This window comes from Argiope bruennichi, chromosome 5 (genome assembly GCF_947563725.1).
Source record: "Argiope bruennichi chromosome 5, qqArgBrue1.1, whole genome shotgun sequence".
Lineage (NCBI taxonomy): Eukaryota > Metazoa > Arthropoda > Arachnida > Araneae > Araneidae > Argiope > Argiope bruennichi.
The window spans coordinates 25,462,893-25,481,106 of NC_079155.1; the positions used below are offsets into that span (position 1 = coordinate 25,462,893).

The window sequence follows — 18,214 nt, forward strand, 5'->3', positions numbered from 1 at the left end:
CGATATAGTAAACATAAAATTTCGCATATTCTAAGAATTTGTCAAAACACGAAATAAAGTTGTAATATATTTGCATGAATATAGAATGTTACATTTCCTTTATACTTTGCAAAATACAAATAGGATGAAAACGGTAAGAAATCTAAGACACATATAAAAGTTCTGAAAATTTGAAGGAACTAATAAAAAGTGTTGTAAACGACAAAAAAAATGCTAAATACAGATTAATACTGTATTTTTATATATTAATTTTAAAACATTAAGAAAATATACTTAATAAAAACTGGATTTATTATTATCAATGGCAACTCACCCATTTAAAAACTAGAAATATATACCGATATTTTTTTAAAAATCGGTATTATTAATAAACTGAAATTCTTAAATTTAATTACAGATGTTTAGTATTCAACATATTAACAATAGTAAGCAAGCAATTTTAGTTTGTTTAATTTATCCTTATAACATATTTTAATGCAGGAACGCTGATCTATCAGGTTTTGGCGATATGGTTTTCTAAAAGCACATGGGAAGTGTATAAAATATATGTAATAATGGAAATTTAAAAAAAAAACACTTAAGTAAAAGGTAGTAGACAGCAGGTGTTTGATTCAATCGAATTAAAAAACGATTAAAAAAATAAATCCAAAAATATCACTTCAGAAACAAAAAATCGGAAGAAATTGATAGATTCCCATATTTTAATTTTTCGATACAAAAAGGAATGGGCCACAAAGAAATGTAGATGCACCATTTTAGCTATTTTTATGTCATTTTTGCCATGCATATCAAGCAATTTTCCACACCGATTGTAGCAATAGTAATAAGCTGAGCCCAAGTTAATTTTCGACGTGATTTCAGCATTCGCAGAAAGAACAGCAGATTTTTTTTACAACCAACAGCAGAATATGATTTTAAGATCGAATCAAAGGAATAGTTTTATCTTTAATTTAGTAAGATTATGAAAATATCAAAAAGAAAAAAAATCAGTAAATATTATTAACCCTTTCTAAGGCCTTGGTAAGTATGCTTCCCACCAAATTTATCAATCTTTGTAAGAATTTATGTAGATTGGCATAAGTTCTGACACATTTTTTTAGAAAGACAGAAACTTAGATGCTTCAGTTCTTTATCTCACATAAAATGATGTGTCTTGATTTGTTATTTAATTATTAATTAACCAAATTAATTAATGAATCAAATTAAATTTATCTAATAAGCTAAATGAATCCCTTTTCTTATTCTAATTTTAAACCTTAAAAATATTTTAACATAATATGACTAGAAAAAAATGGCCCTTTAAAGGGTTAAAAAAAATTAAATATTTTTTAGAAACAACTCCTGGGGGCGCCGCAATATAGGTATATTAAAAAAAATGCCGAACATATTTGGTAAATTATTCTGAAACTACTCTATCATTTTATCAGGTATTATTCTATGTGAAAATAATTGACATAATTCGTAATTCAAATTTACAATGAAATCGTAACATTATGTAGATCTTAAGAAAATTCAAAAACTGATTTTAAAATTTCAATTGATTCATCGTCTTACTTTTTAAGCATCTATCAAAAATTATGAAGCTATAAAATATTAAGTAAAGCGTGTTTTTTCTCTATCAATGACGATTTCATAAGAAATGATTCCGATTCAAAAATCGGCATTTACTATTAATTTTGAAGCACACTGTAACACATTTTTTGCTTCATTTAATTATATTAGTGTTCTCTTAACATGATATGTTTGCCATTGTTACCTGCTATTTATTGTAGTTTTGAAGTTTTATAAAAGTTATTCAGATAAGATTGGTTGCGATAATTTGAATTTATTAGTTAGAAAAGAGCATTATAAAATTCTTAATCATTGTTTATTTGGCAAATTAACATCCCATTATGAAACTTTGAGAACTTCGTCTTGTTGAACTACAATCAGAAACAGATGATTACAATATTAGATCTGACGCTTCATACTTCGAATTCCCATGCCATTCCATTTAAGAATACTTGACCTCCAACAAATTTAATGCACATGGAGTTCAAATATAAGATGAATCTTCGGTAGAACTGGGGTTCGAATTTGCAATTCACCAACCCAGATTCTCAGTTCTGATGCCGCTCTCAAGTTCTGAAAGAAACGAATTCATCCCAAAACTGATGACTTTTTTTTAACCCTGTGATGACGTTTTGGATGGTTTCGGGCAATCAGATGCTCATGATTTAACTTTAAAGAAAGCCCATTCTAGTCAAAAGTTAAATTCATATTGAAAATTTTGAAATACAGTGGATTTCCCCTAAAACGAGGAAGGTTATATTCCATTTCATGTAATAGGAAATCGCGTTAAGCAAAACATGCAATATCGAAGAAATGTATGTAAATTCAAACATAATAGTAAATGTGCATATTATCATGAAATGGAAGCAAGTCTAATATTTATTTTATTAAAGACTATTAGTGTCAATTACTTTATTTTAACTATACACAAAACTATATGTAATGAAAAGTTAATAAAAATATTTTCCTTTTGCTTCTTTAAACAATTCCTTCCAGAAGCATGGCAAGTACGTGGATGCGGTCACCAGATAAATAAGCAAGTTGCTCTATCTTGCAGGGTATAGAAATGGTTAGAAGTTGAGTTTATTTCCAATGATGACGGGATGTACTCCCTGAGGAAGAGACTTAAGTATACCCGGTGATGGCCTCTGAATTCATATTACTCCTGATGCTTTGGCCGACTAGGGGTAATCCTTTATGGTTGCTTTTAGCATAAATATAATTGTGCATTATTATTTTTCAAAAACAATCACATACACTTTTCTTATACAAGCAAATGACTTTATTTTTCTAAACAAAAATAAAATTAATAAATAATTTATCGTAAGCTTATCAAACTGCATAAGAAATAGTAATAATTTTTTCATCCCATTATGCGAATTCACGTTACAAGGGGGTTGAATGTACAACATTACTATTTCATGTTTTTCATGTTTAAGCCTTTGGTAAATTAATAGTATTGCCACCATGAACCATATTGACAGTATTAATCTAGCCATGTAAATAAATTTTGATATCTAATATTCTAACAATACTAATTTAAATTAAACTTGATTAAAGCATTCTGATTGATTAGCAATATCTGCAAGATAATAAAAACTTAATAATTAGTAATCTTTAATATAATAATAATTCAGCTTTCAAATTTTATTTTGTGATCTTTCGAAACATTAGACGGGGGTGAGCAGCTGTCCTTTGATGACGCTTAATAGGAGTGCTTAATTAAGTGCTTTCATATTCAATAACAGCAGCAATCGGTGCAGTGATTACAGTTGCAGAATTCTGTCATGGTTTTTTTTTTTTTTTTTTTTTTTTTTTCCCATAGGGAAGACACAGTGGAATCGAATTTTTGGAATTTCTCCCTTCCTGTGCTTAACATCATCTCGAAAATGTAAGATGATGTAGGGAAGACAACCACTGATGACATATTTTGGGAGCCATAAGCATTCATATGAAAAAGAAAAAAAAAAAAAAAAAAATCGGCACAGTGGTTGGGGCGGGGAATTCTATCGCGGTTTTTTTTTTTTTTTTTTTTTTTTTTTTTTTTTTTCATACAGAATGTACAGTGAAGTAGCGTCTTTGAGAATTCTCTCAAAATGGAGTGTACAGAACAGGCGAATACTAATCACACATTCTAAAGATCATGAGTTTTTATATGGAAAAAAAAAAAAAAAAAATTAGGGCGGGGGGAAAAAAAGACAGATGGTAATGACTGTTCATCAATGACTCGCTCTTTGATTGAATGATTCAATGACTCGTTCTTTGATTTTCCTTATTTTAAAAATGTAGAATACAGTTTGTTATCCTTTTAAATTGTTGTATGCTTTTGAAAATTCATGTTTTCTGTAGTTACTTTGTAAACTTTTTTTAATAGTAAATAAGTAAAAAGGCGAATGAAAAAAAAATGCATGTACAGTTTAACAGTTATTTATATTTTTATTTTTATTTCTCCAAATCTTTTGAATGCCTTTTTTTATATCCTCCAAATTTAATTATTAAAAAATATTCAATTTTCTGCCATTGCTTTATTTTATTCGGATTTATGAAATAAAAATCTGCCAAGAAATGTTTTCATATTAATTAATAGTTTTCACTTTTTTTAAACTGAATTGTGAAATTTTTTCCCAACTTTTTTCTCTTTTACGTCAAATGCAGAAAATTTTTTTCATTTCTTTTGCTAAAGTATTTTTATGTTGTAAATTATCACAAAATAATAATAAAAAATATCAAATAAAGATATATTCAAGTAAAAGAATAATAAATTGTTATAAAAAATGTTTTCATAAACAAGAGCAACAAAAAAGAAAAAAAACTGTCAGATGGCAGATACATTCTCTGACAATTGATAGCGTCAACCTAGGTTGTTATCACCTAAAAATAGTGGTCTTGAAGAACAACCAATAGAAAGAATGGAGTCACGTTTTCATGTTGTATACGTACTCTATTAAACCAGATCGTGAAAACCGAGTTAGAGACTGAAAACAAATGACGTAGTAATTACGTCATAGTAAAGATACATGGAAAGAATATAAATAAATTCCCGCAATGCAGAAATTAAATTAATTGTTTTCTTTCACACAAAAATACAAGATTCCACATAATATTTCAATTAATTTTAACTGAACTAAGCTTAAAAAAAAAAAAAAATCTTCCTTTTTTAAGAAGCTAATAATGCTTCGAAGAAGCTGCTTTCAAGAAATTAACAACTTAATAGCGGAATTTATTTTTTAAAGTCTGTCAAATCTCTCTTTTTAAATTCAAGAGATGACGCATATACACGTCGAAGGCAATACAAATTATTGTATATTAAGTTTTGCAAAAAATGATAATGAAGGAAATAAGATCTTTAGAAGATAAAAAAAAAAAAAAAATTACACATCGACCACGCCAAATTGCAAATTTGGACTGAAGTGTATACACATTGAATGCATTTGAGTGGTTCATAGTAATATTCAATCGAAAATAAACTGTGCTAATATCTAAATATTTATGCCATTTCATTCACTGTTGCATACTTCGCATAACAAAGTTATTTTCCATATAAAAAGTTTCATTTTAATGAGATTTTTTTTCTACTCTTGTACATAAAAGAGTTAATTTTAGTATTATTGCATAAAGCCAAAATCACAAATTAACAAAAAAGGTTTGAAAAAAATTATATTACAGTGTTTAAGGGCTAAGAGAACTAAAAAAAAAATTTCAATATCTAACTCGATACACAGTAATATGACAATGTTTTAGGTTTATTCGCTTCTTCAAACTATTTTTAAAAATTTCTTCTGGCTTGCTACAACGGTAATGTAATTACAAAAACTATATTAAATATCATCGCAAACGCGAATATGTACGAATGCAGTAATTAACACAATGAACAATATTATTGCAAAATACATTTCAATCTTTTAAAAAATATACTTAAAACATGAAAAGAAATTGCACAGAAATCATTAAAAATTTAGGTATGAATGTTTTTTTAAAAAATGGTTTCAAAATTGTTTTTGTGCAATAATCTGCTGTGATGTTATTGAACATATATGGAGCATATTTCAATCATTTTTTAATTAAAACTTTGAAAAAAGTAAAACTTTTCTTTATGAGCATTTATTACCCAAGTAATAACCAAGGCCAAAATTGGCAATTCTAAATTCAACGGCCAGCTCTTCAAATATTTTCTAGTACACAAATTATAGATCGTATTCAGATTACAAACATTACCATCTTAAAATTTCACATTTGTCAAATACTCTGTTTTTTATAACTTTTTAAAGTGTAATCAAATAAATTCATTACTTCTTTTTTTCATTACAACCAACCAAACATTATTTAATTTAAAAGATATCATTTTTTAACGAGAAATATAATGGCATATTTTTCGAAGTATTATTAATCTTTGTCATAGTGTATGTAGCTTTAAAGAGAACTGTATTTTTGAATTGTGCCTAATATATGCAATGCATATTGATGAGTTATTTTTAAAAGAAAATTTATGGCAATTTATTTAATTCGCTGTATTCTTAAAGAGAATCAAGTTTCGAGAAATTAAATCACAAAGCAATTAATTTAAATAAATAAATAAGATAAATTAAAAAGGCATTTTTAATTAATTAATTGTATTGTTATTTATTAATTCCTCATTTAGAGCATATTTTATCATAAAGAATATTAAATGAAATATACATTTAATTTATAGATCATCTATCGTGATAACTATTGGGGACTAAAGAATGCCTTTAAACTGTAGAAAAATACATATCATATTACTTCATATAGGTGAGCTAATACGGAAAAATTATTTTTATGTAATTTATTAATAATTTTAAAAATCTTTTATTTCGTGGTGTATTTTTTACATTATTTCAACGGATCTTCCAGATAAACAACTTTATCTGCAGAAAGAAATTGCATTTTTTGTGCATAGCCAACTCATTATTATCTTTTTGTTTGTTTCAACAAATCAAGATTTTATCTTTTCTTTATTTATTTATCATAAAACCATTAAGTGCATAAAAAAAAGTTTTCGGAAATATTATTTTCTGTTCCTTAAATTAGATATATCACACATAAATAAAATGTTTATAGTGAAAATACGGGAAAAAATGTAAGATAGTATCTAGTTAAATATTAAAAAGACTTGAGAATTTTTGGAAGTCAAATTTATAGGAGAAACATAAAGAACACAAATCAAACGATTTTCCTTTTATTTAAAGCGAAATTTGCAGCATATTATTGTACTATGTACATTTTCCAATAAATCTATGAGAAAAGGACGCTTTAGCACTATTTTAATATCGTTCTATCAACTTTTTTCGATGCAAAGCTGGAACTAAAAGTGCAAGTGTTATCAGAAGAAGAAAAAAAGAAGAAAAGACACGAAACAACGAAAAATATATTCCAAGAAAGGTTTAAGATCCATTGTATTTTTTAATCTATTGTAAATAAATAATTCTCAACTTTCAAGTTATCAAGTTAAATTAAATTTAATAAATAATTTGTAGCTCATTTTAAATGTCGAAATTTTCTGAATTTCAAACCAGGGAAATATATAGTAGGGGATATAGATAGAAGAGCGGTAAGATATAGGGATATAGGTAGCGGAGTGTTAAAAATATAAAAATAAGAAGAAACTGAAAGGTAAAAAAAAAAAACCAAATTGATTAAAAAGGTAATTACTAAAAATAATGGGGAAAAAGCTAATGAAAGAAGAAACGAGATGTAAGATTAATAATAATACGTTGGACTTTTAACTTTTTTTATAGTTAATATAATGATGACCATATTCTATGCATTAATTATTGTGTCTGTTAAAAAGCAGGATGCTTCAATAACTAAATTTTTTTAATTAAATATCGCTCTTTTTTTTTCATTATAATATTTATCTCCTTTCCATGACATTTTTTTCCAAACTGGAGCAAAAATCAAGACCGACCAGGTCTAATCCAACATATCTGCCCGCTTCGGCTCATAACTATACAACAAACCCTCATTCAAAATTAAAAATTCTTTAAGATTTCAAAAAAAAAAAAAAATCAGTTGAAACATAAAAAGTGAAAGTTTAGAAAAAGAAGAAAGGATTTTAAACCACATTACCTTCCAGGTAAGTTTATCTGAAATCTGTCAAATTCCACCTGCCAGATAAATTTACTATTAAAGCTGATGTTTCGGTAGCTATAGAATTCAAATAGACATTAGGCTCGGAAAACGACACGGGCCGACAATCGCTCGTCTTTTCTGTTATCGTAATGAAACGGGAATCCACGCCTCCCACTAGGTCAACGTCCCGACACGTGGAATTGGAGGAAGGCAGCAATAAATAATGTAAATGATAAAAAGTTTTAAGTAAATATACAGGGAGAAAGCAGCCTAAATTGGATCAAGGTCAACAGATAATCAGCGAAAAGGAGAAGTGTGCCCCCAAATGGGGCCCCTTCGTTATTCATCCTTCGCACCAACTGACTGAATTACAGCTTTTGTTCTTGCAGGAAGGATGGTACGTACTCACTCACTGCTTTCACCAGTAAGACTGCAGCTTTCATGGGAGAATTACAATATAGAACTGCACCGGGAAGAATATTTTTAGAATCAGCAGCGGCAACCTCTCGAGATTGCATTTATTCTGTAAAACGAATAATGGATGCTCTCTTTATAAAAAACAATAGCCATGTTCTGACTAGAATTATAACAACTGAGATTTCATATTCCATAATGTATTGGTAAATAAAATTTAAGTTATAAATAACAGCAAAAATTTAAACATTGACAAAATGAATGAACTATTTTTTTGTAATTAAAAAAATGAAACAGTCCATAAATTACACAGCTTAATTCAGTTCTTATTTACAATTTATAAAGAAATCGAATCAAAATAATAACTGAAATAAGTGAAGAAAGAGAGGAAAAATTCTGCAATTTCGCATATATTTATCCGTTTAACGATGACGTTTAGCAATTTATTGAATTACTTACAGCGAAACATAGTTCAATTTCTGACTCTCATTCAATTGCTAATACAAATACTCATCACCATCAACTATTGACACCAAGTCTGACATAAGAAAAATAAGCATGTTTTTCACTGACTTTGTCTTGAAAAGCTACACAGGAACTGACGAAAAGCTTGAAAGATTGAGCCGTAGATAAATATTCGTGCTCCGTAATTTCTTAATGGAACTTTACTTTCAGCATTTATTAACAAAAAGTAAATAAGAATTAAATCTTAATTTTATTTTTAAAATGTCGCCAAAATGTTAAAAACAATTATTTTTAATCGAATTTCCTTTTAGTTATCACTAGTCACCTTTGAAGACTAGTTGGTTCGCAAGAATTATTGATTATGTAAAATTTCAACTGAATCTTTTATTGGTAACTTAGTCTTAATGATTGTTCAACAAAGTAATTTAAAATTTTAGTACTAAGAAACTCAAATTATTTTAGAAATTTTATTTAATTATGTGCATTGAGCTCTGCGCCTTTCTAATTTTCTATTCTTTTAAATTAAAATTTGAAGAAGTTCAATTTAATCCAATAATATATAGGCTAATTCGAAGCACGTTCATAAAAAAATATAAAAGTTGGAGAAAAAAAAAGAATCATTTAAAATTCACGCATTACAGAGTATATTTCATAGTTTAAGAAGTATATCATAGGATTATTCAATTAAAATTTCTCTGATTCAATGAAAGAAAATGAACGCACTTCAGAAAAATCATCATATTATTTGTAATAATATTATAATTTGTCATAATATTATTATATAATTTGTCATTATATTATTCATATTCATATTATTATTATTCATATTATATTATTCATATTATTTGTCATAATATTTTTTTAAAAGCATATTTTAAACACAAACTTATTCAATACTAACCGCCTTTGGTGAGCATATGGTTCACCGGAAAAATGAGTCATAATTAATTTTAAATGAATCATTTAGATTAAAATTCATGATTTCTATTGGAGATCAATTCATGACATCAGAGCGCTATTATTGATTTATCTACCTTTTAAATTTAATGGTAACTTCACTTTTTTTTATTCCTTTCTCGAACATGAAAAAAAAGAAAAAGGTATTGCAACTGTCAAAAAATTCGGACTTCAGATTTTGACGGATCTCCATGGTTTAGACCTCTCAGAGTATGAGAAAGACGTTTTTTTGGAAAATATCAGTTTGTCTGTAACAAAGATAACTCAAAAAGCTCTGAACTAGGCGGATGAAATTCCATGTATGGTTTTTACACCAAATTTATAGATTTCAGTCAATAATAAATCCTTCCAGAGGAAGTTTGTCTGTCCGGTTGTTCGAATATAAGTTAACTCTATAACTACAAAACTAAAAGATATAGATGTGTAAAATTCAGTACACAGATTTAACATCTACAGAGTAGACATCATCCAAATTTGAGCCAAATTCAACAAGCGGTTGATCGTTCATCGGTTTGTATTTTCAGAAGTATGTAAAAAAGATAACTCAAAATCGTAATAATTTAAATATATCACATTTGGTAGATGAATTTGAGACTGCAATTGCAGTACTATGTTAAATTTTGATTTCAATCAAAAGGGAAAAACGTATGAAAAACACAAATTTGATTTTCGGATACTATTGACCGCATGCCAGTTATTTATCGCCAAAAAAACTCGCCAAGAATTACACGATAGATTCAGTAAAAATACTAAATTCGTGTCAAAATCTAATATTTCTTTACTACTGTACGCCAAGGCGTTTTCTGCTTCACCCAAAGTCCAGAATTTTTTGCGAAGATGAGGATAACTTCTTTATTAGGGAATATGCGAAAAAGTTTTGAGTAGACCAATCTCGATGGTTCGTCCTCTAAACTACACAGATATCATATAGAAACCTTTTTTAGCTTTCAACAATAGAAGAAAACCACTCAATCAAATACATGATGAAACAATGGAAACGATTTCGATTTCATTTACAGTAATAAAATTACTGTTAAGAAATATACTTAAAAATATGTTTAAAGTTAAATCTAGATAAAAGAATCTTAAGCAAACGATAAATTTTTGAATCACGGAAACGATAATTTCTTGGATAGTTTAGTAAAATATCAAGAAAAAAAACACGAAAATCTCATTTAATTTTTAATTAATTAAAATTCTATAAAAAATCACTCCGTTGTGCACATTTCTACTTTCCAAAGTACCTATGTGTAAAATTTAGTATATCTGGATCAAACAATTTGGCCTGTAGGGAGTCAACACACACATATTCTTGTTTATAAGAAGTAGAGTTTAAGTTCTTCATTAGACAAAAGCTACATAAAACTTTTACACACAACATTCCCTTTCATTTGAAAAAAATTCGGAACGCCTCTTTACATACAAAATATACTTGTAAGAAAATAAATAAAGCATTAATTAATGATTTAAAAACTCCAGTTGCAAGAAAAAACTTTTAATAAGTTGTCTAAATTTAAATATTCAATACAATAATTATTTTCAATTAGTAATATTGTAGAAAATGGAAGAAACTCAGATTATCAGTGTCTTTGTAATTTAGAATATAAACACTTAACTCCGTTACGTCTATGCATCTATAATTTGATAGCTTTAACAATCTATATTACAATTATCATCTGTTTTGATACTGTTACTCGATTAATCTTCTCCGGCTATTTGTTAATGTATATTGCATTAAAATCTCGTTATTTAATTGAAAAATACCTATTAAAGATATATTTCATAAGTTTGAGCCTTTACATGTGGAATCTTCTGCAATCGTTTAATCTGGACCTGAAGCTCCACAAGCAGACCAACGATGTTTTTCATTGAATCAATTGATCTGAAGCAATTGTGGCAGTTTAAACCTAATGCACTGACCCTATTTGACGGAAATGTATTTGTGTCCTCGAACAATTTTAATTGGCATCTTGAAGTATCCAAGCTAGAAACATTATAAGCTGTTGATTCCGCTTTATAATTTCAGTGGCAATAAGGCAAACAATGTTTCGTTAAAAAAATATATCTATCAAAAACTTCGTATTATTTTATTAGTTCTACAAGTTGTATTATTTGGATCGTATTTTAATTAGATTGATTTTAAGCTAATGACGCTCAAGTTTACAATATGGAGAAATCTAGAAGATGTATTTATTCAACCCATATAAAAAATCTTGGATGTGATCTAAAATAAATTTTCATGTAACTGAAATGTAGTTGAATTGGATTTAAAAACAGTAATTGTAAAAGAAAACAGTTATCTTTTAAAGCCGAAACTAGAAAGCAAAGTGTAGTGATTACCGTGTATATAAAGATTCGGAAATGGTAAATGAATTTGTATAAGAATTATTTCATTATTATGGGCAGTTACAATGTGTGTGCATCCGAAATTTGCAGGAGTTAAACCCAAAGTTTGCAGTTAAAGTCAAAAATATGTATACAGGTTTTCGATGTTCTTTTTAGGTAAGAATTTTGAATCTTTAATGTAAATGCCTTTATCATTCAAAGCCAAAAATAATTAGCGTAGTTAAAAGTCATAAATTACAACGCTGATTTAAAATACACGATTCAAAAAAGTAAAGATTTTTTTGGTTTCGTTAGTTAAAATAGAAGTTATCAACAGCCATTTAAAGCTAAATCCGCGAATGATATTCTGCACTGTATGTTGACAAAATAAAAGTTTTTTTAAAAAATGAAAATTCATGTTCAGAATAATTATTCGAAAAGTAAATGAACTTGAAAAGAAAATATTACGGTTCGATAACAGAAAGCTGAAAAAAGCGCTTTTCTCTTTCCCAAATACAAATAAAAAGAAATCTTGCTAGCAATTTCACATTATTTTTAATATTTACGGTACCATATATAAAACGGAAAATTTAAATACAAATGCAAAAATTGACAAGCAATAAATTGAAAATTTTCGTTAACATAAAAGATCAAACAAACAAACTCGTAATATTCTACATCTCCGATTTTTTTTCAGATGAGATTTAAACCGGAAAAACATTTTTAAGCTATCATTTTAAAAATAATGGTAATATTATTTCAATAAAAGCATATCTTCGTTAGCAGCCAAAACAGGCGAAAATATTCAAGATTGATCTTGGAAATCAGATTTTTCGCCAACTGCATTGCTAATATCGCTGTATTTAAAGCACTTTCACATATTTAACAGCTACTGTGAGACAAGAAGAATGCACGCATTCCAATGTAAACTTAGCGAAAATTGCTGTCGAGATAATGATTCATGGGCATTGGTTATATATTTTATGAAAATAAATATTTGGCCGCCGAATTTCTTTTAATTTCTCACAATTTACTTATCGGAACTACTTAAAGAAAATCATTTAGAGTATTTATTTAATTTTATCAAAATCAGTGGTCGAAAGTATAAACACAAAATGCATGAATCTTTATAGAATTTACAAATTAAATAATATTTTTAAAAGGAGTATTTCAAATACTCAGAAAGCCAGTTAATCTTCATGTCCCCCCCCCTCTTTTTTATAATGCTGTATTCAAATTACAATTAGGCAATAAAAAAAATACGACAAATTTTATTTATTCTTAAAACACTTTTTCTGCTTTCATTTCTGGACGGTGAAAGTGTTTATTTGATAACAGCTAATTATATTTAATTAAATCTTTTTACAGCATTTATTTCATCAAATCTTAACAACCATTCCACTTCAATTATGAAATTTAGAAAATATTTATATTAGTTTTAGATCATTATAACTGGGATCATTTGTGAAATCATACAAATGAATACTTTTAAAAATAAAATATTATTCAACATTTTATTGAATGAAAATTTACAAGAAGGTTTTTGTATTTTTCATATCTGAATGTAATTTTTTTTTAATATTATTTTTTTAAGTAAACATGGACACAATCCATAGCAATCTTTTTTTTTTTTTTTTTTTTTTGGCTCCCAATAAAATAGAATGTGCAAGGTTCTGAATCTTTTTTCAAATAAAAAGTAATATATAGTTTAAAGGACAAATACTGAACAAAAATGTGTTTTAATTTTTAACTTCTGAAAAGTACTTGAAAATTTGACTAAAAACAAGCTGATAAGACTTAATGAAAAAAAAAAAAAAAACATATTTACAAAAGTTAATATTAAAAACATTTTGTAGATGAAAAATAATACAATTTTATAAAAAATAGAACTATTTAGCCAAAATTATTGCTGATTAGAATTGAAATCAGATCTATCAAATTTTAAAATATATAACAAACTTCATTTTGCATTTTGTATATAGAATCATTATTTTAAAAGCAAACAATCATTAATTTTGGTTTAAAAGAAAAGAAAAAAAAATTCCCTAGGAGGTATAATAAATGGAATCCCCTTGACAACATGAAAGGAAAACAAACTATGTTTTAAAAAAAAGTATTTCGCAGTCAATGCAAATTCATTAATACATAACTACTGCAGGTTTCTCAATGAAGTCTTGTGTTGTTTCACTTAATAAGAAATTTGTGCAAAAAGTTTTTTTTTTTTTTAATCATTTACAAACAAAATACTTTTCTTTAATATCTTAAATTTATATAAATTTGGAATAAATTACTAAGCACAGAAATTCAGATATTAGAATGAAATGGAATTATATAATAGTCTTTAATGATATATAAGCAATGAAATTAAAAAGTATATGGAAAAAATTGTTTTATTTTATAATATGCAGGACTAACTTTTTAATAGGTAATTCATAAATATGAATTGCAATATATATATATTATTTAAATTTATATTTATTTATAATAAGTACAAAAAATGCCTATTACTTTCCAAAATGCAGCATCATCATTAATTTAGATGTTACTTTCAACCAAGTTTCATAAAAAAAATAATAAAAATAAATTACATAATTTTTTTTGCTCATTTATTCAAAGTATAGCATTATAGCACTAAAATCAAAACTATTCTCTGTCAGCATATTTATTGCTATTTTTAATAAGTAATTATTATTTTGCTAAAAGTATAATTTTTATCAACTAAAAAGCATTAATGATTTAAGATGTTTGCAGCAGTTATTTAGAAGTTTATGAATGACACATCTTAAGAAATTAAAACTGTATTTTTATGGTGAATACTCTAAGTTTTATTTATACTTTCTGTATCTCTTTTTCATTTCCCCCAGTTAGGCAAGAAGCAGTAAGAGAAAAAAAATTTATTCTGTGGCTGAAGTCCTGGTTAAACAGTAGCATAACACAAAGATCCGATTTATGAATACTCATGATAGCTGCACATATCTCTCATTGATGGGACTTTTATGAAGATCATTTCATAATTTAGTTCTTTTTTATGGTCATTTATCGTATATTTTGAGAAAGATAACAATGCTTTCATATTTTGTCTATTTGGATTGAATTTTCCATTATATATATGGATCAATTCACTGAAGTCAGATCGTTTAGTTTTAATTAACTGGACTTTATAGAAATGCTTAATTCTGCTTCATGAACATAATGAATGCAATCAGACCTGAAGAAGTCATCATTTTACACTAATTCTTCCGATATAATCACTAAAAACTTAAAGTAAGAATAAGTAAAAATAAATTGGCAAATAATAAAGATTCTGGGACTTAACATCTCAAAGTCAGCTTGAATTTGACAACTTGATATATATAATGTAGGCGTATATATAAAATACTTTCCCATTTGCAGGAACTCTTACAAAATATACTAAATCTTAGCCATTAATCTTTTAAAGTGAATGTTGATGGATTAGTGTCAACATTCAAGCTATGGAACTCTTCTAAAAGTCTAAAAGTACCACATAAAGATATTAATCAATGTGAAGGAAGGGGAGAGAAATTAAGAAAGCTGCACAGTAGTAATTAACATGGGACGAAACTGAATCAATAACAGCAACTCTCGTTTTCATATAGTATATTTCATTGATGTCAATTTGCATTATATATAATATAAGTCAATATCATTATATATAATATATACAATAATTGCAATAATATATATTTCTACAGATACTCTTTAAATATTCTAATTTTATAACTGAGCAAAAAATTTCAAGCCAGTAGTTTAGAAATAATAAGTCGATTCATATTTATTTCTAGTATATGCAATGAAACCTATTATAAGATTGGTAATGAAAATATTATGTCTTTAGAAATGGTAAATAATAAAAAAATTGAATAAGTAAAAATAAATTTTACATGAAAAGAATCAAAGTAAAATTTTCAATTTATCACAATTTAAAAAGCAATTTTTTTAATACAATAAAATAACAAAATAATTAAGTATTTTACAACATCAATATTTAGATTGGAAAAACAAAGATAACTATGACAAGAAGGTACTTGTGTTATAGCCATTCAGCATTAGTAGGAAAAATGATAATCTCTGAAAGCGAATATATTATAACTATGAGACAGTACATTAAGAATATGATCACTGCAAGTCAACATATCATAACATTTTAAAAAAGAAAGGCCATTTTTGGATCCCATATTAAAAGAAAGCATTCAACTTTTAGATGGGAACGAATCAGATAAAAATAATAAGCCATAATGTTATTTTATAATATTTTTCCAGTATTTTTTGTATACACAATCATCTATGTTTCCTTTTTAAATATAATATCAAAAAGAAATAACACTTCTAACCTTTATCTAAAAGTCATAAATTGAATGAATTGCTTATAATTTCTATAAATATGCAAAGAATTGTGCCCTATGATTTACTACAAAAATAAATGAAATTTAAATTTACTTAGCTAAAATCAATTAAAGTATGGCAAATATTCTACAATTGGTTTTTGTTGTTTTTTTAATGCTGCAGAAATCATTGCCATCTCATAACAAGCATCAGAAATATATTGGATCATTACAGTATGCTAAACTCCTATCTGCAATGTCTACATGACTACTAACTATACACAATATATCAAGATAAAAGCTAGAGATATGATTAAATTATTTGTTTTGTAAATAGATGGCAAAAGCTGATTTATAAAAATTTCCAAAGAAACAAGCATGCATTTACATAAACCAAAATGATTTAGACCCACAACAATTATGAATAATGGAAATTCACCAATAAGAAGCAGCAATATCAGAAAATTGAAGGAAAAAAAATAATCAATCTACCTAGCTATTTTAATTGCAATTCAAAAATATATAGTTTTCATTTTATATATATGAGTTATTAAAAGAATTTTAAAACATTTTTAAACTGTGAAATATAATCATAACTAAATGTTTTAATAATAGCTAAAAGTTGTCTTTAAAAGGGCAATATATCCAAATGTAAATAATTAGTTGAAAGAAATCTAAAGTATCGAAACAGAATGAACAAATGAATGAAAATTGCATTAAGTATCAGAATATAATCAGTGTAAAGATGAAAATATTTATAACTTTAATTAAGGTATCTAACAAAATGACATCAATAATAAAAAGTTCAACTTATAAATAATGAGATCAACAAGGTTGTTTTTATTTAAAAAAGGCAAAAATTTTTTAAGTATAAAAATCTACTCTTTTTGTTTTAAATGAAAATATATAACATGCTTAATTATCTTATCAAAGTAAATAATAAAATAAAATCCAAAAACTATTTTATTCAATTCTTTTTAATAAATTATTCATCACATTATAGAAGTTGAATAAATTCATTATCATTAAAAAACTGAAGTCCTTATAAAAATATAAAATAATTCTTCAAATTTCATACTATGTAAAAAGAAATTAAATTAAAAAAAATATTTTATGTTTTTAGTAAAGTTTTCCCAATTCTTAACAAAATATTCCCTTCCCGCGGGAAAAAAATGAATAAAAGGAGAAAAAAATCTTCTGATCAATAAATTCAAATGTCAGAATGCCTTTAGAGTAAGAAGAAAAAGCATCCTCAATTTTGTTTTTATTATCAATAAAAATGAATGGGGAAAAAAAAAAAGAAAAAAAAAACCGTTTCACACATTCAACACTTCTGTCCAATCAGAATCTAGTAGTATTTAGAAACTGACCACGTGAGTGGAATATGTAGAAAATGTAAATATACTACAAGTAAATACTATTTAAATAACACAAAAATTGAAAGAAAAACGCAAAATTTACAAATATACATCTAATACCACTTTTATAAATAAATATCTACAATAACCGATTATTTTCACACATGACTACCAGCCGCACGGCGCGCGTGTAAACATAAATACACATGTCATGACCGAGAGAAAAAAAAAGCATGGTTTCCTACTCATCTAGATTCGCCGATACTAAAGGCAATGGAAATTACTATAGCTCGCATACTTTTATTTATTAAAAAAAAATTCATACATTTACAGGAGAACGGAAGTCACGTGTATTTTAAAAAAACTAGTGCTTTGGAGAAAAATGAATAAATTATGTTAAGCGAGCTATAAATATGCAAAAACATGCAACTTACCTGTCCGTGAATCAGGCACAGACTTATTGTCCGCCATCTTGAATAATCATACTGAATTCGACGGCCGGAAGTTGACGGAAATACCAAATTGATTAGCATCTATAATCGAAATTTTGTGTTTTAAAATATTAACCCTTCATTCTTTTTTTCCCGCTCTTTCATGACAAAACAGGATGTTTATTGGTTGGATAAGAAACCGAATAATCGATTTCAAAACTTTTTAAAAGTTTAAAATTTAAAAGATTTTAAATTGGTTTTTAAACATTTTTAAATTAAT

General features: G+C 26.6%; 1 protein-coding gene across 5 annotated transcripts in view; it reads right to left on the reverse strand.

Annotated features, from left to right (window-relative positions):
- The window catches only part of LOC129969690 (POU domain, class 2, transcription factor 3-like), a 598,164-nt gene extending 579,955 nt beyond the window's left edge, over positions 1-18,209 (reverse strand). The window contains exon 1 of one of the 5 annotated variants that reach the window (XM_056084363.1): positions 17,938-18,209. In XM_056084363.1, coding sequence (XP_055940338.1) covers positions 17,938-17,974 — 37 coding nt within the window. In that variant the 5' untranslated portion in view covers positions 17,975-18,209. Of the gene's footprint in view, positions 1-7,638; positions 7,688-17,937 lie in introns of those variants that run through there. The other 4 variants (XM_056084362.1, XM_056084364.1, XM_056084367.1 and 1 more) reach the window with 4 other exon arrangements.
- Between the last annotated feature and the right edge of the window lie 5 nt (positions 18,210-18,214).